We start from the raw sequence: 23,882 nt of genomic DNA on the forward strand, positions 1-23,882 counted from the left end.
AAACACATATATTTTGAGAGTTTCAGCTTGATTGGAGAGGTGAACATTTTTGCCACTTTTTCCATATATATAGTCGTGAAAATTTGCGATTTTTTGCTATTTTTAATGTTTTTGCTGCGATTTCCGTTTAAATAATGACAGGTTAATGAAAGTTACAGGGATTATAAAGAATTTTGCGCTGAATCGAGTGGTAGTTTAATAATGTTTGTATAGTCTTTAGTTTTTAAGTTATTCAACAAAAAGTATATTTTCAAAAAATGAGTGGATTGCAGTTTATGTCCTATAACTTAAAAACTATACAATTTAAAGCAATTTAAAATAGGTTTTCGGTTTAGTCAGTTCAGAACACATATTTTGAGAGTTTCAGCTTGATTGGAGAGGTGAACATTTTTGCCACTTTTTCCATATATATAGTCGTGAAAATTTGCGATTTTTTGCTATTTTTAATGGTTTTGCTGCGATTTCCGTTTAAATAATGACAGGTTAATGAAAATTACAGTGATTATAAAGAATTTTGCGCTGAATCGAATGGTAGTTTAATAATTTTTGTAAAGTCTTTAATGTCACATACCTTTAAAATTATACATTCTTTAGCAATTTAATATGGATTATCATTATTTGAGCCTAAAAATACATGTATTTTGAGCTTCCAATAAAGATAAAGGGACAGATAATCTCTTTGATTTTAGGTCAAGTTGAGAGTATCTTCCGGCTAACCAGTCCAATTGCTTGACTTTGAGTCTGATCTGCTCTGTTTTTTATTTAAAATGATGTTACTCTATTTTAGTGTTATATGTAAATATTTGTTAGCCATAATTTACGACGGTATCAGTTTATTTTGTCGTTTTGGAAATATAACTGTGGATATTTTACATATTTTTACTCGGTATTTCCCAACTAGCATGGTGAAAATCGCGTGGCGCTAAATCGAGGGGATGCGGTTAATATTTTTTCGTCATCGTTTATTTATATTAAGGAGTGTATAGCGCAAACTTGGTAATGTAAATATTTATGCTTGTGAAATAGCATATCGATATTATAAGCGTTCATAATAAATATTCGCGAAATGTCAATAATATTACATTTTTCTGTTAACAATCATTGTCATATATATTTCTCGATAGACCGATAATGTCAACAAGTCATATTTTTAGCCTAAGGAGGTGTTGTTATGCTATGAACTCCCAGTATAAGATAAGCCGTGTTAGTAACTAACCAAATATTAGTTCATTTGATATTATTTGTACAGAAATATGAGTAATAAATAAGACTTTAATAATACAAATAAAAGGTATTTAAAAATTATTTTATGCACTTATAAATTACTTATATTGTAAGTAAATATCCAAGCCCGCTTAAAAATTGTAATTTTTCATTTTTTGAATCTATATATGAATAATTTTCAGCAACATTGAATCTATATATGAATAATTTTCAGCAACATTTTAGGCTATAAATATATGCAAATGTAAAACATGTAATGATGTGACTGGTTTCATTTTCCTTATCGAATTTTCAAATATAAAATCACAAATATTAAACAATCACAAACATAAATCTACGACCATGTCCCAGCAAGGTTCGAACCCGCGACTATCGCACACAACAGATAAAGAAAATTTTAATCTTTATCTATATTACAGGTTTTTTTCTGAGGTTTCTGACAACAATTAATATTAAACTATTTGCTAAAATATTAATAAATTAGTACCTAATAAAATAATTAAATATACAGAAAAACATCCTTACTACCTTAGAAATAGGGCAATTTTACATACATCCTGACGATTTCAGATGATTATCTGTGTTTGAACCAAAGTTATAGGAACAAAACTAATGAAAATAGCTAAGGACAAACGAATTTTTGTCACAAACTAACATATTTGAACCAGAATTGTGTGAAAAATTCAAAATGGTGAAACGAGATGAAAGTCATTGAGTTATTTATCAGTATTTTCTCGAAAATAAACAAAAAAATAATCCGTTTTGCTGTTGACATAAATTACATCGTAATATCGAACAACATTTTTGGTTTGTGTTATTTTTATTCACCAAAGATCCTCCACCATTTCATCGATATATTTTCTTATTCTATCGTGAAACCGGCGACAATTCGAGAGAAAGAACGAAGAAAAACACATTAAATTGTCTTAAATCTTGGAAAGTAAAATGACTGCAGACAAAGTTCAGAGTTATCTTGGTCTATATTACAGGTTGTTTCTGAAGTTTCTGAGAACAATTAATATTAAACTATTTGCTAAAATATTAATAAATTAATACCTAATAAAACAATTAAATATACAGAAAAACATCCTTACTACCTTAGAAATAGGGCAATTTTACATAAATCCTTATAATTTCAGATGATTTTCTATGTTTGAACCAAAGTTATAGGAACAAAACTAATGAAAATAGCTAAAGACAAACGAATTTTTGTCACAAACTAACATATTTGAACCAAAATTGTATGAAAAATTCAAAATGGTGAAACGAGATGAAAGTCATTGAGATATTTATCAGTGTTCTGTCGAAAAACAAACAAAAAGATAATCCGTTTTGCTGTTGACATAAATTACATCGTAATATCGAACAACATTTTTGGTTTGTGTTATTTTTATTCACCAAACATCCTCCACCATTTCTTCGATATATTTTCTTATTCTATCGTGAAACCGGCGCAATTCGAGAGAAAGAACGAAGAAAAACACATTAAATTGTCTTAAATCTTGTAAAGTAAAATGACTGCAGGCAAAGTTCAGAGTTATCTTTATCTATATTACAGGTTGTTTCTGAGGTTTCTGAGAACAATTAATATTATAATAATATTTGCTAAAATATTAATAAATTAATACCTAATAAAATAATTAAATATACAGAAAAACATCCTTACTACCTTAGAAATAGTGCAATTTTACATAAATCCTGACAACTTCAGATGATTATCTATGTGTGAACCAAAGTTATAGGAACAAAACTAATGAAAATAGCTAAGGACAAACGAATTTTTGTCACAAACTAACATATTTGAACCAGAATTGTGTGAAAAATTCAAAATGGTGAAACGAGATGAAAGTCATTGAGTTATTTATCAGTATTCTCTCGAAAATAAACAAAAAAATAATCCGTTTTGCTGTTGACATAAATTACATCGTAATATCGAACAACATTTTTGGTTTGTGTTATTTTTATTCACCAAACATCCTCCACCATTTCATCGATATATTTTCTTATTCGATCGTGAAACCGGCGACAATTCGAGAGAAATAACGAAGAAAAACACGTTAAATTGTCTTAAATCTTGTAAAGTAAAATGACTGCAGGCAAAGTTCAGAGTTATCTTTATGTATATTACAGGTTGTTTCTGAGGTTTCTGAGAACAATTAATATTATAATAATATTTGCTAAAGTATTAATAAATTAATACCTAATAAAACAATTAAATATACACAAAAATATCCTTACTACCTTAGAAATAGGGCAATTTTACATAAATCCTGACAATTTCAGATGGTTATCTATGTTTGAACCAAAGTTATAGGAACAGAACTAATGAAAATAGCTAAAACAAACGAATTTTTGTCACAAACTAACATATTTGAACCAGAATTGTATGAAACATTCAAAATGGTGAAACGAGATGAAAGTAATTGAGATATTTATCAGTATTCTCTCGAAAATAAACAAAAAAATAATCGGCTTTGCTGTTGACATAAATTACATCGTAATATCGAACAACATTTTTGGTTTGTGTTATTTTTATTCACCAAAGATCCTCCACCATTTCATCGATATATTTTCTTATTCGATCGTGAAACCGGCGACAATTCGAGAGAAACAACGAAGAAAAACACATTAAATTGTCTTAAATCTTGTAAAGTAAAATGACTGCAGGCAAAGTTCAGAGTTATCTTTATCTATATTACAGGTTGTTTCTGAGGTTTCTGAGAACAATTAATATTATAATAATATTTGCTAAAATATTAATAAATTAATACCTAATAAAACAATTAAATATACACAAAAACATCCTTACTACCTTAGAAATAGGGCAATTTTACATAAATCCTGACAATTTCAGATGGTTATCTATGTTTGAACCAAAGTTATAGAAACAGAACTAATGAAAATAACTAAAACAAACGAGTTTTTGTCACAAACTAACATATTTGAACCAGAATTGTATGAAACATTCAAAATGGTGAAACGAGATGAAAGTCATTGAGATATTTATCAGTATTCTCTCGAAAATAAACAAAAAAATAATCGGCTTTGCTGTTGACATAAATTACATCGTAATATCGAACAACATTTTTGGTTTGTGTTATTTTTATTCACCAAATATCCTCCACCATTTCATCGATATATTTTCTTATTCCATTGTGAAACCGGCGACAATTCGAGAGAAATAACGAAGAAAAACACGTTAAATTGTCTTAAATCTTGTAAAGTAAAATGACTGCAGGCAAAGTTCAGAGTTATCTTTATCTATATTACAGGTTGTTTCTGAGGTTTCTGAGAACAATTAATATTATAATAATATTTGCTAAAGTATTAATAAATTAATACCTAATAAAACAATTAAATATACACAAAAATATCCTTACTACCTTAGAAATAGGGCAATTTTACATAAATCCTGATAATTTCAGATGATTATCTATGTGTGAACCAAAGTTATAGGAACAGAACTAATGAAAATAGCTAAAACAAACGAGTTTTTGTCACAAACTAACATATTTGAACCAGAATTGTATGAAACATTCAAAATGGTGAAACGAGATGAAAGTCATTGAGATATTTATCAGTATTCTCTCGAAAATAAACAAAAAAATAATCGGCTTTGCTGTTGACATAAATTACATCGTAATATCGAACAACATTTTTGGTTTGTGTTATTTTTATTCACCAAATATCCTCCACCATTTCATCGATATATTTTCTTATTCCATCGTGAAACCGACGACAATTCGAGAGAAATAACGAAGAAAAACACGTTAAATTGTCTTAAATCTTGTAAAGTAAAATGACTGCAGGCAAAGTTCAGAGTTATCTTTATCTATATTACAGGTTGTTTCTGAGGTTTCTGAGAACAATTAATATTATAATAATATTTGCTAAAGTATTAATAAATTAATACCTAATAAAACAATTAAATATACACAAAAATATCCTTACTACCTTAGAAATAGGGCAATTTTACATAAATCCTGATAATTTCAGATGATTATCTATGTGTGAACCAAAGTTATAGGAACAGAACTAATGAAAATAGCTAAAGACAAACGAGTTTTTGTCACAAACTAACATATTTGAACCAGAATTGTATGAAAAATTCAAAATGGTGAAACGAGATGAAAGTCATTGAGATATTTATCAGTGTTCTGTCGAAAAACAAACAAAAAGATAATCCCTTTTGCTGTTGACTTTAATTACATTGTAATACCGAACGAGCAACAAAGAAGACAACATTATTTATACCGGTTCGTGTTATTTTTAATCACTAACGGTCCTCCACCATTTCATCAATATTCAATATTTTCTTATTCGATCGTGAAACCGGTGACAATTCGACAGATCGATGGATAAATATCGTTTCGAAAGAAAGAACGAAGAAAAACACGTTAAATTGTCATTAAATCTTGGAAAGTAAAATGACTGCAGGCAAAGTTCAACGCTCCATAACATTTCTATATCGTTAAATTAACAGAAAAATGCTCTTAAAACGTTTTACGACTAGTTACAATGTGAGCGGACAAATAAGCCCGTTCATACGCATGAATAATTCTCCGGTCTAGCTAATTATACCGTTTATTATCACTACCAGCCCGCTCAGTTTGACATATCCACGGATCAAAGTGCAGATCCGAGATGCGGGCGTTTTATTGACGGCGAGAACAGAAGAAGTTTCGGAACCGTCGGGCGGGTAGGCCGGCGATCGCGGGCGGCCCGGACCGGGGAGAAAAAACGGTAATTACCGGCGGCGACATGAATGTGAAGCACGTGTTGGACTTTTTATTGTCGCGAGTGAAAGTCGAAATTGCAAGGCTCCTATTAAGTTTCTTTTTATGTAAAATATACGGTTTAATATTATTTTTAGAAAATAAATGAGTTTTATTATACACCTTGATACACATTTGCTATTAAGTCAGGCTCTAAGCCTTCCCCTCTTTCTCTTTCTGCAACGGTAAAGCAAGAACTACTATAGGGAAGGTGTACATCTATTACCATCATTTTTTTATTCTAAAACAGCATTTATTAACAAAAATTGGTACAAATTATATTAATGATTAATTACCGTTGTGTCAAAAGTCTAACGTTGCCAGTTCTTGCAAATTATAAGTACATCTGAAGAATGTCATATAAATAGCGTAAGTTATCTTGAACTCACAACATAATATTTCTATAATAAATAATATTTCAACATATAATATAAAAACTGTAATATGAAGAAGCTTTAATAAATATCTTTAATGCAAACTATATATTAAACTGCAAACATTATAATAACAAACCAAAGTTATAGTTCTTGTAAATTATTCGTTTAACAGGTCAAGTGAAAATTGACAACAGTTACAACAGTCGACTGGCAAGGTTATGGCGTCTGTATTTTGCTCACTTTTTTGCTCAAAGGCAACGACGAGTTGATGATTCGGAGCAGTGTTTGAAGATGATCGAGCGTAATAAACCCGAGTTTTTTGTGTAAGTGTATCGATATGTGACAATGGATAAAACATGGCCCCATCATTTCACTCCGAAGTCCAATCGACGATCATCTGGAGTGCACACGATGAATCCGCTCGAAAGGGTGAGAAAACGCAACAGTCGGCTGGCAAGGTTATGGCGTCTGTATTTTGCTCACTTTTTTGCTCAAAGAACACGACGAGTTGATGATTCGAAGCAGTGTTTGAAGGTGATCAAGCGTAATAAACCCAAGTTTTTGCGTATGTGTATCGATATGTGACAATGGATAAAACATGGCCCCATCATTTCACTCCGAAGTCCAATCGACAATCATCTGGAGTGCGCACGATGAACCCGCTCGAAAGGGTGAGAAAACACAACAGTCGACTGGCAAGGTTATGGCGTCTGTATTTATGGATGCCCATGGAATAATTTTCATTGACTACCTTGAAAAAGGACGGATCATAAACAGCGACTATTACATAGCGTTATTGGACCGTGTCACAAGTCAGTGAAAACGCCGGAAAAATCCATGAATTGGGCTTTGAATTGATTCCTCATCCACCGTATTCTCCAGATCTGGTCCCCAGCGACTATTTCCCCTTCCCAGATCTGAAAAGTAAGCTCGCGGGAAGAAATTTTCGTTGAATGAAGAGGTGATCGCCGCAACTGATGCCTGTTTTGAAGCCGAGGATAAATCGTACTACAAAAATGGTATCGAAAAGTTGGCGGGTCGCTATAATCAGTGTATTACCCTTGACGGGAATTATGTTGAATAAAAAAAACTAATTTTGCCAAAAAAGCGTGTTTTACTATGGTAGGCCGGGAACTTTTCAATTGACCTGTTCAATCAAGTTAAATTCAAGGACAAAGAAAATGGATTATTCCAACTCATTCAGTATGTCGTTCTCGTCTTCTTATTTATCTTCAAAGTTTCTGAAGCAGGTGTACGTTATAACCTCCTTTTTTTACGTCTAAAACGTATATTTATTTAGACCAAAAAAAGCCAATTTAATTGACGTCTTACGAAATCTGTGGGAAATTTATTGGAAACGGCGAAAAAAACATTGAACGGCCCAAAGGAGAGAGAGGGAGAGAGACAGAACTGGTAGAACGCAATTATTTCGCCGCCGCTTTTTTTTTCCGTTACAAAACTACGAATTATAGAACTGCGTTTTCTTACATGCATTATTAATAGAAATTATGTGTCCCCCATGAGCGAGTATTATTTTAAGTCGCGCGCCTGGTGAAACTGGGTTGAAAAATACCTGTTCGGCTTGTCTCGTATGTCCAGTTTTGCGGTGTCATATATTTTCTCAACTTACCGCGCGAATTAATTTGTTAAACTGATAGAAATAGATGCGGAATCAGTCCGAATCTGAGAAAAGTGTTGTCGTAAGTTTATTTTTCTGATATAATAACTAACTTTGCTTTTTTTTTCATTAATTACATCTTACCTTAGATATGCTTAACAGGCCCATTGGAGCGTCCCCAACCTATCACAGTAAAACACATTTTTTTGGCAAAATTAGTTTTTTTTATTCAACATAATTCCCTTCAAGGGTCATACACTGATTATAGCGACCGTCCAACTCGATACCATTTTTGTAGTATGATTTGTCCTTTGCTTCAAAATAGGCCTCAGTTTCGGCGATCACCTCTTCATTCGACGAAAATTTCTTCCCAGCAAGGTAGTCAATGAAAATTATTCCATAAATACAGACGCCATAACCTTGCCAGCCGACTTTTCCCACGCTTTGGAGCGGGTTCATCGTATGCAGTCCACTCGGATGACTGTCGATTGGACTTCGTAGTGAAATGATGGAGCCATGTTTCATCTATTGTCACATATCGAGGCAAAAACTCGGGTTTATTACACTTAACCATCATCAAACTCTGCTCCGAATCGTCAAGTCGTCGTTGTTTTTGGTCAAAAGTGAGCTCGCGTGGCACCCACTTTACACAGAGCTTTCTCATGCCCAAATATTCGTGAATGATATGATGTACACGTTCAGTTGATATCTTTAGAGTGTCTGCTATTTCATTCAGTTTCAATTTACGGTCATTTAAAATCATTTTGTGGATTTTTTAAATGTTTTCGTCGGTAACAACCTCTTTTGGGCGTTCACTGCGTTCACCGTCTTCGATGCTCCTTTTACCACGTGTAAACTGAGCATACCAATCATTGATGGTTGATTTTCCTGGGACAGTGTCCGGAAACTGGGCATCACGCCAAGTTTTTGCTTCAACTGTATTTTTTCCCTTCAAAAAGCAATAATGTATCAACACGCGAAATTCCTTTTTATACATTTTTTTAACAATAACAGAAGGTGCTTCACTCAAAATACTATAATTCACAAACTAATGATCCGTTGTTTTGAGTGCTTTAGATTACTAATTGGTTTGATCTTTTAATGCAACCCCATATTTACACACCGTAAGTCGAAATTGGTTTTGTGATTGACTGATAAACCAATCTCTTTAACTATTGGTCAAGTTGAGAGTATTTTCCGGCTAACCAATACAGTTGCTCGACTTTGACTCCAAATTTTCTGGAATCCCTTATGAAGCACAACAACAAAAAATATGTGATTCTAACGGTCGAACTTTTTTTGATATGTGCTTATAAAAAATCCAGAAATATAGTCCATAGGACGCGTCAGATTTTGATGATTACATACGACAAGACCAATTAAATAATGTTGGGTATTTGCATGCATTTTAATCAGTGACATATCTTGATGAAAACGTGAATTATCAATAAACATCTAATTGCGACGGTTTTAACATTTTATCTTTTGGTTTTATTGAGTTATTCTGTGAGTACATTCATTATTTTTGCTGATTGATTTCAATTTAATGTAATAATAATTTGATTAAAAAAAAGACCTGGAAAGTTTGGGAGGGATACACTGTTCTAGCTCGAATAGGAAGTTCTGCCGTACCCAGTGTAGTCACCAGACATAGCTCCTTCTGATTACAATTTATTCGGATCTGTACAAAAAAAGGTCGATGATTGTATTATTGCCAAACCACCGTCATTTTTTCACACTAAAAATATATTAACAACATTCTTACGATGTTTGTCAAAAAATCTATCATCCGTTATGTAACTGATAAAGTTCCATAAAATCTCTCGATATAAAAAATTGTTGTTAAGTGCGCACTTCAGTGTTATCATTCATGTTTGAATTGGGATTAGCTCTTAATCATCTGTGGATGCTTTCACTAAAAAAAAACTGGTATAAAAGCCACTGGTGATCGAAAATTATCATACAGAATCAGACGATTCAAGTGATTGAGATTAAATCCAATTCAGTTTTCTCCGTATATCAGTAATACGGAGTGTAATATATTTAAAAAAATAATTTTATCCAAAAAATTTAGCCGACTTCAAAAAATAAATAAAGAACTCGCTAAAAATTAAAAAATAATCAAACTTTGATTTTTAACATAAAAAAACGTTTTAAAATAAAATATGTGCATAATAATCGTTATAATAACTAAATAAAAATAAACAAAAACCTTATTTAACCAATCTATCACACGTATTTTATATTCTACTATATACACACAATTTAGCTTAATACCTACCTGAACCTATTTAACTATTTACAATATCATTTTAACTACAATCAACTGATCACTTTTAGTCACCTAAGGTAACCTATAACTAAACTAGAAAATCAAAAACTATCGCCCGCGCCGGGAATCGAACCCGCGACCTCCGGTTGTGAGCTAAACGCTTCAACAATAACACCATAGAAGCGATTGCCTACAATGTTTCTAGGAAGTATTATATACTATATGTAGTGCTTAAAAAGCAAACTAAATGGCTTTTGCACTGAACGACATTTTTCGTCACACAAGCTCAGCAATAACATTATACACAAATATCTGATTATTTTAGATAAAAAATATGCGAAAAATGTGTACGTGCCTTTGAAATTTGAACGTTTCATGTTTTAAGACAAAATCTTGGACAACTTCGTCGTCATAGTGCATTTCTTCATGAACTATATACATGAAACCCACCACTTCGCACAGACCTTTCACATACCGAAATATTCGTGAATGAAACGATGTACACGTTCAGTTGATATCTTTAGAGTGTCTGTTATTTCATTCAGTTTCAATTTACGGTCATTCAAAATCATTTTTTGGATTTTTTAAATGTTTTCGTCGATAACAACCTCCTTTGGGCGTCTACTGCGTTCACCGTCTTCGGTGCTCATTTAACCACGTCTAAACTTAGCATACCAATCCTTGATCGTTGATTTTCCTGGGACAGTGTCCGGAAACTCGGCATCAAGCCAAGTTTTTGCTTCAACTGTATTTTTCCCTTCAAAAAGCAATATTTTATCAACATTCGAAATTCCTTTTTATCCATTTTTTTTCACAATAACAACAGTTGCTTCACTTAAAATGCTATAATTCACAAACTAATGATCCGACAGCTGTTAAATTTATACACGCATCATTTGAAGGTTAGGGCTAACTAAAAACATATGGATTTAATTCTAGTAGCGCCATCTATGCGTCAGGCTGGGGACTTTTCAATTGACCTGTTAAGAAAGTATGGATGATAGTCTATGTCAAGCATTTAAAATCACTAAAATGTGGAAGGATAAGTGCGATCTGGAAATGCCTTCCAAGACTCTTTATGCCATCACTAATCTCAGTTCAGGACCGTTGAACAAGTCCGGATGATTGACAGCTGTACGGTGGGTCAGGTGATAACGTTATCGACGATTTCGTCACGATACAATTATGAAAATTAAATATGATCGTTTAAGCGTGCAATCAAGCGATGCGTATCTGCAATAACATAGCAAAAACACGAACATATGGCCAGATTCTTGTTGACATTATTCGTAATTATTTTGTTTTTTTGTGCTTATCGTTCTTTGTCGCTTGCTTGTACTAGCTAAGGCACCAATAGGCCTGATGACTATAATAAAGAACCATTAAAATATTGATTTATATTAAAGATTACTAAGATTTGAGTAGGAAGTAAAGAGCGGAAATTTTACGAAACGTCACGAAACACTGACGTCACTTAACATTTCTTAACCATCATTCCTGCACTCTGACGTTTGAGCGTTTTGGCGCTCTTCGGTTTTATTTGGACTATTTTTCTTATATTTCGTAATTAACCGAGGTAAATAACCTAAATTTCCCCAGAATCTATTTTCGATAGTACTGCGTGACTATGACTAAAATGTTATTTTTAAAAAGAATGCTAGAGATGTTATAGAACTAAAGTCAGTGAATATTGTGGACACACTAGCCATGTGGTAGAATATTAAAGAAAATCAAGTGAGAAATACTATAATAATGATAGCACAACCGCTAGTTGATGGGTATGAGAATAGTATTGTTGAAATCAAGCGTCCCATATTTGGATGGAAAACCTAGTGCAAATTAAATCATTTAACTATATTGTATTATTTATAAATATCTATTGCCTACCGCAATTTGTAAATTCGTTTTTAGAATGAGCCAATATTTTTCCTTCTCATTTTATTCCAGTTAAAAAGAGACACAATGCTGTCTGATTAGTGCGAACACGTAAAGGAATGAGCCTGTCAAAGTCGGCCGGTTGTCAGACGTATGCAAAATTCTCGAAAGCAATAGAGATAAGAGGTTATAACTCTAACCTATAAACTATTGTAGCTGTATAATTAATTGTATTTTTTAGATGTATTATCATGTTAAAATTATTATTTAGATTAGAATTTTGCTGTATATCAAAGCCATACTGAACTAACACTCAGTGTTGATGCGGCAACATTGCGAACTTTTGACGTCACAAATTTAGATAACGTATGCACAAAATTACTTTGAATATACTATACATTTTATTTAAGTATATAATTAAGCATTATCCATATTATATTTAGTATATTGTTAGTAATTTTTTTATTTTCGCCTATTAAAATTCTTTTAACTGGAAAAGATGATAACACTCGGCCACATATATTTACAGGGACTCATTTGATTCTTATTCATCCGTATTAGTCAGATTGGGTTTGTTAGCAAGCATTCGACGATTGACAAGGTGCGTAGAATAACTCATGTAATTGGAAATGAAGGTAGAAATGTATGTTCAGCTATATTCTTAGGCGTAGCACAAGCATTGGATAAGATATGGCATAACGGTCTTGTTTATAAGCTACAGAAAATGTTACCGAAGTAACACATTGAGCTATTGCAATCTCACATTACAGTTAGAGTTTAGAGTTAGAGTTACAAAAGAGGAAGCCTACGCTACAATAAAAGAAGCTAAAGCAGGTGTACCACAAGGAAGTGTATTGAGACCAATTTTTTTAGCTACTTTACACATGTGATATATAACAAATGGTAAATATCACGATGGCTATATTTGCTGGTGATACTGTGAAGAAGAACCGCACCAAAATTGTAACATAGAAGTGACAATATAACTAATTGGAGCCAAACCTGGAAAATAAAAATTAAGAAAAGAAAGTAATAATCAAACTGCACAAGCAACAATTCAATAAATAATTCCTTCATTCCTTCATATGGCAACAACACTAAGTATCTCGGAATGAATCTTGATGCAAAACTTCGCTGGAAGGAACGTATAAAGAAGAAAAAAAGAACTGGAATTGAGATATAGGAAAATGTACTGACTAATTGGAAGAAAATCACAATTATCAGTACATAATAGATTGCTATGATACAAGCAAGTGTCATTGATTTATGGAAGTTTTTCTGAGCAAAGCCCTGAGAAATATTGTAGGTACATTCAGATACTACAGGACTGATTACTTCATATACGGACTGCGACTCTGGAGAGCAACAGAATTGCAAGGAGAATCAGACAGACTCTATTCTTATGTTACTAACGAAAAATACAACTCTTGGATAACACCAGAATAGAACACAGATTCAAATGAATCAAACCATTTGATATTGTGTAGTGTAGAGCTAGTGAGGTGCATGTAGTAGAGAAAAGCAGCGTTAACACATAGACATTATTACACTAGAGACTAAGATAGAGCCGATGAGTCCTCCTAGACATATACCTAGATTTAGAAGTTATATTACCACTTGTTTCCGCTTATGGTGAACCATTTTGCTGATGAAAAACTCATATAAATCAACTGTTTCAATGATAAATAGTTCAACATTGAATGAATATTTATGTCGTACGAGACAATTAACTACGCACCAACAAGAATATTAAACATATACACCGATTTTAATTAGATTGTTTTTATTTAGATCAGACTCCCGCTCTGGTATTCCTTTCTACCATCGATGGATTGGCATTTTGCGCGGCTGCCGCTGCCCCTGTTGCATTTATATCTGCAGTTAATAGCGTTTTGGCCGTTTGCCAAACGTATAAATTTCTATTTGCAAACGCCGTTGTTCATTGATCGGTTGAAAAAAAACCCAGTGCTTTCACTGGTACACGGCAAATGGACAGAGTCGGAATCGATTTTTCTCCGGAGATGATACGGCGGAGTGATTTTTTCTCAGTCTCGTGCTTCAGTCACTTTCCAATCACGTCAGATGATCAGTACTATATATAATACTTACTAATTTCAATCATTGTTCAACATAACCGTCATTTTCACCGACTTTCAATAGAAATTCCTTCACTAATAATTTTTTTGGCAAAATTAGTTTTTTATTATTCAACATAATTCCCTTCAAGGGCGATACACTGATCATAGCGGCCATCCAACTTTTCGATACCATTTTTGTAGTACGATTTGTCTTTTGCTTCAAGATAGGCTTCAGTTTCAGCGATCACCTCTTCATTCGACGAAAATGTCTTCCCGGTGAGCATTCTTTTGAGATCTGAGAACAGGAAATAGTCGCTGGAGGCCAGATCTGGAGAATACAGTGGATGAGGAAGCAATTCGAAGCCCAATTCATGAATTTTTGACACGGTGCATTGTCTTGGTGAATCAGCACTTTCTTTTTCTTCAAATGCGGCCGTGTTTCGGCGATTTCGTCCTTCAAACAATCCAATAATGCTATGTAATAGTTGCTGTTGATGATCATTCCTTTTTCAAGGTCGTCAATAAAAATTATTCCATGCGCATCCCAAAATATAGATGCCATAATCTTGCCAGCCGACTATTGCGTTTTCATCGTGTACACTCCACTACTGGACTGACGGTCGATTGGACTTCGGAGTGAAATAATGGAGCCATGTTTCACCCATTGTCACATATCGAGGCAAAATTTCTGGTTTATTACGCTTAATCATCTTCAAACACTGCTTAGAATCATCAGCTCGTCGTTGTTTTTGGACAAAAGTGACCTCGCGGGGCACATACTTTCCACACAGCTTTCTCATACCCAAATATTCGTGAATGATATGATGTACACGTTCAGTTGATATCTTTAGAGTGTCTGCTATTTCATTAAATTTCAATTTACGGTCATTTACAATTATTTTGTGGATTTTCTTAATGTTTTCGTCGGTAACAACCTCTTTTGGGCGTCCACTGCGTTCACCGTCTTCGGTGCTCATTTCACCACGTCTAAACTTCGCATACCAATCCTTGATGGTCGATTTTCCTGGGGCAATGTCCGGAAAATCACCATCAAGCCAAGTTTTTGCGTCAACTTTATTTTTTCCCCTTCAAAGAGCAATATTTTATCAACACGCGAAATTCCTTTTTATCCATTTTTTTCACAATAACAAAAGTTGCTTCACTCAAAATGCTATAATTCGCAAACTAACGATCCGACAGTTGTCGATTTTATACACGCATCTTTTGACGGTTAGGGCTAACTAAAAAACATATGGATTTATTTCTAGTGGCGCCATCTATGTGTCAGGTCAGGGACTTTTCAATTGACCTGTTACATTATATTCTATGCTACTAGTTTTGGTCTAAATCGAGCGGGAGATGATGTCAGACGCGTTATTTATTCTGTGATGGTATATATCTTCAGAGATCTTTTAACCGGAGCCCTCTATAAATGGGTTTTTCCTCTTTTATCTCTGCTCGCTCGTGCTGAACGTTAACAACTATCTGACACGGCGTAAAACATATAATATTATTTGATTTATTGGCGTTGTATTTAATCCAGGCTTAAGCCTGCTATCGCATCCACGGTTTTTATCGATATTTCGCGCGAGCGCTATATTTTCGCCATTAATTTCCGACCGATTTGGTTAAAACAACTGAGCATTAAGTCGATTTTTGTGTGGCGACCGAACATGGAGAGTGTACTTATGGATAAAGTGGTGGAGAAACAGGAGGCGGTAGTGGAGGACCTGCCCGAAGAATCCGACAGAAAAGTAACTCGTTTTTTTATTTGTTTTTGATGTTGTTTCCTGTTAATTGTTATTAGGCTTATAAACTTTTCTTCATTCTAAGCTTTGTTGTAAACATTCGGTAAAATGTATTCTATTCAAAGGATTGTTCATCGATAGCTACTACTTTTTCCCATATTTCAGACAATTTACGGATTCTATTTCGAAAGAACGATGAATTTTTTGAAACTATCCACGAATAGATCCATTTTTTGGAACACGCATGTCGGAACAAGTAGTAATCAAAAGGAGCAAGATCTGGAGAATACGGCGGGTGGCATTACACTTCCTATTTTCATGTTCCCAGCTATGATTTTGCAACATATGGTCGAGTGTTGTAATGCTGAAGAACAACACTGTTGCGTCTTTGCTCGTATTCATTTTTTTTGGCCGTCCAGTGACTCTCTTTGTCTTCGGTGTCAAAATCATCACTTTTAAAGCGTCGAAACCAGTATTCACATGTTGAAGTCGATTGAGCATGACCGCCATAAGCTTTACACATCATTCGATGATCTTTATCCGGCTTTTTCTTCAAAATGAAGTAAAAAAGTAAAACTTCCCGAAAATGCGGATTTACTCGGTACAAATTCAGACATTTTCAACGCACTGAAAAAATGTTTGTTCGCATTTCGACGAAAGTGAAGCCTGTTAATGAGGCTTAAATACAAAGTTGGTTACAAATGTACTCTAAAATTAATATATAGGGCTGATAGTTTTGTTATTAATATTGAAAGTTATTTATTCAAGATGGACTGCAGACAATATGTAATATTAAGCACTTACAGTTACAATATTTTATCTATTTTATACTATAAGATTTTATCTGATCATCTATTTTTCATTTAATTAATAAACCATAGTTGGCGTTGTGAATTTCTTGATATAGTGTATAAAAATTGTTGTAATACAGGCTCTCACAACATTTGAATCAAACTAAAACACTGTTTTTTTTTAAATTGAATATTCATCAATAACAATTAAAACAAAATAATCTGTCACGTCGAATATTACTAATTAGATAGAGATAATTAATTGGAATAGATATTAAGAAGTAATTAAAGTAATTATTTTTATCTTTTTAAATAGTATACAGCAATTTTTAAAAGCTAAGCTTGAATTTCACATAAACTGACTTCAAATAACCCCATAAAAAGAAACTAAGTGGTATGGAATCAAATTATCTACATTTCAGGATTTTTTTCAGGCAGTAGTTAAATTATTTCAACAGCTATGATCTTGTTGAAATTACATGTGGTTCATGATAATACCATCCAATTTATGTGGAAAGAAATCTGTATTCATCTTGGGATATTGACCAACAGTAACAGTAATTGTTGACCAACCTCATTTTCGTAAGAGTAAAGTCTAATGATGTCTCTTATTCAGAATTCGTACTAGATAATGACATGTTGTTGACGTGTTTGTTTTTCGACGATATTACAAGAGTTCTGGATGGATATTTTGGCAACCAACGAATCCATTCTCTCTTCGCTTGAAAAATCAACACCTTCTGAGTTCTTATAGAGTTTTGTGAAATCATGGTGCTGGAAATCTTGAAAATGAATATGAAGAATTAAGTTAAGTGAAAATCATCATGGCATGACGAAGTGCCATCAGTTTGAAGGTTGATACGTTACGCAAATATGGGAAAATCCACTTTATAAAAGGCCAGGCATTGTTCTTTTTTATTATCGTTCTTTTGGAACTTTGGACTAGTTAAATTGAATTAAAATGTGTCTAGGGATCTTCTTTTGAATTTTCTTCAGTAAAACCTTGAATCTATTAACCTATCCTGCAAAATCAATAAAAGAGTTATAGCAAGCTATTTGTTTTTCACTAATATTTAAACGATTTATAAATAATAATAATGTTAATATATTATTTTGTTTCAGAACGTTAGCAGTTTAGAGCAACCTATCATCAAGAACAGTACCATAGAAGAATTAAAGCTTAAATTAGAAAATAAGGAATTTCCAGGTACGTGGTCGAACCCAAAAATCGATAAATATCAAAAAGCCTCAAGAATATCGTATACTAACGCAAGACTCAATAAGTCTCATCTCTAACAAAGTTGTTTGGAATGCTGCTGTCAGAATTTCTCTTTGTGCTTATCATACGAGTCCAGTAGAGGGTGTGAGAGCTCTTTTTCCCACCGTATATGTTGTTTTCGAAGCCAAATAATGACTTGATAAGCTTTATGGAGATCCCGCCATGATGAATGAACCGAATTTCTAAAAAGTAATTTTTATTACATGTTTTAACAAAATTTCCTATCCGATATTGTATTATATAACCTGTCGAAGCTATTTTAATTAAATTTTAGACCAGAACAACACTTTTACAGCATCGCTAATATGATTTGTTACTTTACGGGCTTCGCCCAACACAAAACGCTAAATAAAGCACACAATTTTTAAGCGAAAAACGATGAAACCGTTAATTTCTATCCGTATTTTGTTATCAACAACCATAGACTTACATTTTTATACCTCAGGTTCTTCAGGGTCATCTAAGACGTGGTTTATCTAGTCTTCTGTGTGGTTACTAGTTAAAAACAACAAGGACATTTAATAAAAACGTGAAATCTAGTCGAAATATACTCAAATTTACGTTTATTGTTCCTGATCCGGTGAAGCCTTATCTCAAAAATGTGGCAGTGTTAAATCCACCACAACCGATAAGAAATTTTTATTGTTCAATGAATCTAGAGCAAACATAATTAAATAGTATTTTTATTGTTTTGGGTTCCAAGAGTTTAATACTGTAGTAAATTAATTAATTTATCAAGCAAATGACGTCAATATATTTAAATATTATAATTTAAAAAATGCTAATTCACTTTTTACCTTCTCGCACAATACTTTTCGAAAATTGTCAAAAGTCTTTGTTTTCACGGAAATCTGATGAATACAGTGGATGTTTTCTGAATTATTTTTCTGGTATGTTCATTCCTGGTGCGCTGATATCGCCGTCGGATTTGTATCCGTTCCGTTCTTGCATCCTATATCGTCTTTACCAGTCTTGTGTCCTCCATGGGCTTGTAAGTGTCCCCACCAACTGAGTTTTTAGATATTCTTCCACTTCCACCATTATTCAAGCCTTTTCTTTTCATCCTGTCCATTTTTGTTATATCCTCTTCTGAAGATCGTACTTCTGCTACTTGTTTCTTACTTGTATCTCTCTTTGGCAATACTGACGCCTCTCAACTGTTAGTTAGTATTCATGTCGATCTCCTAGCATCCATTACTTTCGTTTTCTATACTCAGATATTTAAAAGTATTGATTGATATTCTCTTATTATCATATGCCATCTATTTAAGATGTCCTGACCTATCAGTTGTTATTATTACATCACCTGCACATTGTCCTAGCAACATTTCCATTTCCCCCAACTTTTGAGCTGATCTTTTAAGATCAACTTGCTTTAGAGTCTTTTATTTTAGATCTCCCGAGAATAGAGCACATTAACGTCGCGTTTTACACTGACGGCACTGCTTTCTTCACGGACAGAAACAGCTCGATCATAAGGCCAAGTGGTTCAAATTCTGGAGGTTGCAACCCCCTGAAAACCCAGGCCATCATTTTCCATAACAAGCGTTACACGCTGCGCGTTCCGCAACTTAAGATCGACACCGCACCATGGCTGGATAACGTCACGCGTCTAAGTCTCCACTTCGACTTCGACCGATGATTCGGTTAACATTCACAAATCCAGAAAGGTTCGCAAACCTGCTATCTTCTCTGATCTGCCCTTCTAGCAGACTTCCCATCTCCATCAAATGCTTATTTTACAAGATGTTAAGTCGGTCCGTACTCCTCTACGGATGTCTACTTCAAGTTTGTTACACCCAATCAGATGAAACGGCTTCAAGTTTTCCAAAATAAGCCCCTCAGGAGAATCTTAAATGCTCCATGGTTTGTCAGAAATAATCAAATTCACGGGGAAACTGACAGTCCAGAAATCATGCACTTCATATCTCAATCCTTCCTCAAACAACGACTCAGCTCAAGTTCCTGTGAAGACGCGCTTGCTCGTCACCGCTAACTTCCCCTTTTCCAGGCTGAAACGACCTCATCCGTCGCTGTAGTCAAAACGTTTGCTCCCATGCGACAGCATCTAGTCGTGTGTTAACTCAAGTTCACGAATCTATAATTACTTTCACTATCTGTTTTTTCGCCGGGTCCTCGAGCCATCTGCCATATCTCCAAATTTGCTGGAGTTCCACAAGGTAGCGTCTTAGGACCTCTCCTGTACCTGTTCTACACTGCTGACATTCCAACAACAAAAGAAACAATTCTTGGAACCTTTGCTGATGACACAGTTATTATGGCAAAAGATATATATCTGCCTAGGGCAATAGAAAAAGTGCAAGTGGCAGTCAACAAAATCTACAAATGGACAAAAGATTGGAAAATTCAACTTAGTAGCTCCAAATCTGTCCACGTTAATTTTGCATTAAGGCAAAATAATAAAAACTTAATTATATCACTCAATGGATGCCCGATTCCTCAAGCAGAATCAGCAAAATACCTTGGAATCCATCTTGACGGTAGATTAAATTGGAAGCATCACGTTAGACAAAAAGCAAAACACATTAGGACCAAAATAAAACAACTATACTGGTCAGTCGGAAGATACTCTCAACTTGATCTAAAATCAAAGAGGTTGATCTATAATACAATTATAAAGCCAATTTGGACCTATGGGGTGCAAATATGGGGTTGCACTAAAAATTCAAATCAGTTAGTCATACAGCGCTGTCAAAACAAGATTCTTCGATTGATTACCAATGCCTATCGCTATGTAACCAATGAAGAACTGCACGATGACCTGGAAATCAAATGGATTTGCGAAGTTGTGCAGGATTTCGCCTTGAAACACGAAAGAAGATTACTAAATCATTTTAACGTGGAAGCAATACAACTGCTGGACAGCGCACAGGATGTCAGGAGATTGAAACGAACAAAACCATACGAACTTGTGTGAACATTTAGTGTGTATATTTAGTGTGGTTTCGGTTTGGTGTATTGGTAAGCCGAGAGTAAGCCTGGTTGTAGGCCAGAACAAAAAAAAAACGCTAGAGTCGAAATATTTGATTCACAACACTCTTGGCTTCTTATTTTTATCCGAAAACATGGAAGGTTTCATGCGTCACACCCACTATACACACAGAACGTTTTGAAACACAAAATTTCGTGGAATAAATAATAAAACGATGAATCTGATACTAATAAGAACTTGTTTTAATACACAAGGTCTTCATTAGCAATAACCACACCTACCACATTATAGACAGTGAGAGAAAAACGCTAAAATTATCCGTATCCCTTTTAAATGAAAGACCCGCCCTTAATCAGTATGATAATAAATCTAACGTTCTATTATAGCCTTCTGACTATAAATAGCCGTTTCTACTCTGATTTTTTCTCGAGCCTGAAAAACAAGGCCGCCACTTATAGCCGCACGCTTTTCGTAATAATTCTAATAAGGTGTTATGGGAAAATACAACTGCGCCATCTGGGTTACCGGTTCGGCCAAAGATATGAACCAAACCGTGTTAAAACAGTTAAAATTATGACGTTTGATGTTGTTTTTGTCGAGCCTTCCATCCGTTGAAATAGAGGAAGAGTTGAAGCAGACTAGATATCTTGAAGAAGAATTCATGTTAATAATTATAACATATATCGTACCACAATATTTCATTGGTGGTCTAAATAGCAACACCAAGAGCTAGGATTGGTTTATACGCCATCTCCAGTGAAACCATCATTGGGGATCGATATCGACTACAGTTGATACGTTTGGACTGAATACTGTGAGAGAAACGCGAATACGAGCAAAAACAAAACAATGTTATTCTTCAGCATGACGCAAAACCCGTGAAAACTCAATTGGAAACATTAAAATGGAAAGTGCTACACCACGCACCGTATTATCCAGACCTTGCTCCGTCTGACTACTACTTGTTTCCACTACTTGTGGCCACTTCTTATACTAAAAAATACGTATACTGCTACTTCTTATACTAGAAGATACTAAAAAACGTGTCGATTCGTGGATAGCCCCAAGAGATACATTATTCTTTCGAGATAGAACCCATACATGGTGCCCATTTTTCGTTGTATCAAAACCCTGGTATTTAAACGTGGATTATGTTACTTCTTTGCGTAAAAAATAATGTGATAAACAATATTTTGACAAAGACCTGAAGAGCCCCCTTGCAGGATTCCCTCAAAATTAATATACCGTCCGCGTAACCAGCATAATTCTCACCTGCTAACCAAAACGACGCTCGATCACATTCCTGACCTAGTCGAAAGCACCTTTACCGCCTCCGAGAGTGTGGATGAAGGAGACGGACACGTGAGCCGTCGATTCGGTTCAGTTCGCGGTTTCCTAGTCGTGTATCGCGCGTCGCACTAGGAGTTGGCCTGTCGGCGGAGCTCCCCCAGGTGGATTCAGACAATAATATTAGAATTTGCCTGCTATTTCGCGTACAGTGGCAAGTTTTTTTTCGAGAATCGTGCGACGAAGACAGTGTCCAGACTTTTCAGGTATGTGACAACCAGTGTTCTTATTGCCGTTTGGTTTGCTGTTATATTGGGATTTCAGAACATTTAGACACAGTTCTAGTATGTGTAATTTTGCTGAGAAGTCTTTATTCATGTCTTGCTGTGAGTTTCTTAATTTCCACTAAGGGTGCATCGACAATACTTTTCAGGAGATTCTGATATACTTATGTCGATATTGGTTCTCGCAGAACATCCTCATAACTGAATCCAGTAGATTTTATTATCTTTTTTTTGTTGTTAATTACATCTTATATTAGATATGCTTAGTACAATCTTAATTTACAAATTAATTTATTGCTACTGATCTGTTATATTTCTATTAATAGTCAAGCAAGACTAGTACGGGATTAATACATCGGGATGTATTTTCTAAATTAAAATAAAACTAAACTACTTAAGCTAAAGTTAAGAATACACTTATACACTAAACATCTGATCTTCTGATGTCCTGCGTGTTGTCCAGTAGCTGTATTGCATCCAAGTTGCTGTGATTTAGCAACCTTATTTCGTGTTTTAAGACGAAATCTTCGATCAGTTCGTATATCCATTTGATTTAGAGGTCATCGTGCAGCTCTTAATCAGTACAACTGCTTGACTTTGAATCTAATCTGCTCTGTAGTTGGTCTAACATGTTGTTTCCAATTTAGCCTACCATCGAGATGTATTCCGAGGTATTTGGTTGATTCTGATTCGAAATTAACAATAGTACAAAATATGTTATGCCTGGTTAAAGTTGATGCTTTTAGATTTTGTTCAGTATGTTCTACACTACATTACTGTTGCTACTTGTTATATTCACCAAACATTGCCCCCTCTGACCGGCCGATTTTCTTAAAACATGAGAATTTTTTCAACGTTTCTTAAACTTTTAGAAAAGGACATAGATAGAAGTTTAAGTGTTGTTCGAATGTCTATGAAGAATTTTTTTTTGATAACATCTTTCTTAGATATGCTTAGTACAATCTTATTTATAAATTAATTTATTACTACATTTCATTTGTACTTGGATTACTTCACAAGCAAGACGAGTGCGAGATAAATACTTCAATATGTATTCCTCAATTATAAAATTATAATAACTTAAGCTTAACTTAATAACTAAAGGTATAGGCTTTATATAAGTTCGTATGGTTTGGTTCGCTTCAATCTTGTGATATCCCGCGCGTTGTCCAGTAGTTGTATTGCTTCCGCGTTAGTATGTTTTAGTTATCTTCTTTTGTGTTTTAAGGCAAAATCTCGGATAATTTCGCAAATCAATTTGATATCCAGGCCATAATTACTCGAAGATTTTGTTTTGACAGCGTTGGATGACTAGTTGATT

At 34.1% G+C, this 23,882-nt stretch overlaps 1 protein-coding gene across 5 annotated transcripts in view; it reads left to right on the plus strand.

The window, feature by feature from the left end:
* Positions 1–23,882, plus strand: part of LOC143200137 (uncharacterized) — a 66,008-nt gene that overhangs the window by 30,269 nt on the left and 11,857 nt on the right. For 3 of the 5 annotated variants that reach the window (XM_076410510.1, XM_076410508.1, XM_076410512.1), the window contains exon 2: positions 17,881–17,965. In XM_076410510.1, the coding sequence (XP_076266625.1) occupies positions 17,881–17,965 (85 nt within the window). Of the gene's footprint in view, positions 1–7,925; positions 8,077–15,855; positions 15,974–17,880; positions 17,966–23,882 lie in introns of those variants that run through there. The other 2 variants (XM_076410511.1, XM_076410509.1) reach the window with 2 other exon arrangements.

Source organism: Rhynchophorus ferrugineus, unplaced genomic scaffold (genome assembly GCF_030347505.1).
Source record: "Rhynchophorus ferrugineus isolate W39M unplaced genomic scaffold, kcgeb_rfMv2 rfM7, whole genome shotgun sequence".
Taxonomy (NCBI): Eukaryota; Metazoa; Arthropoda; class Insecta; order Coleoptera; family Curculionidae; genus Rhynchophorus; species Rhynchophorus ferrugineus.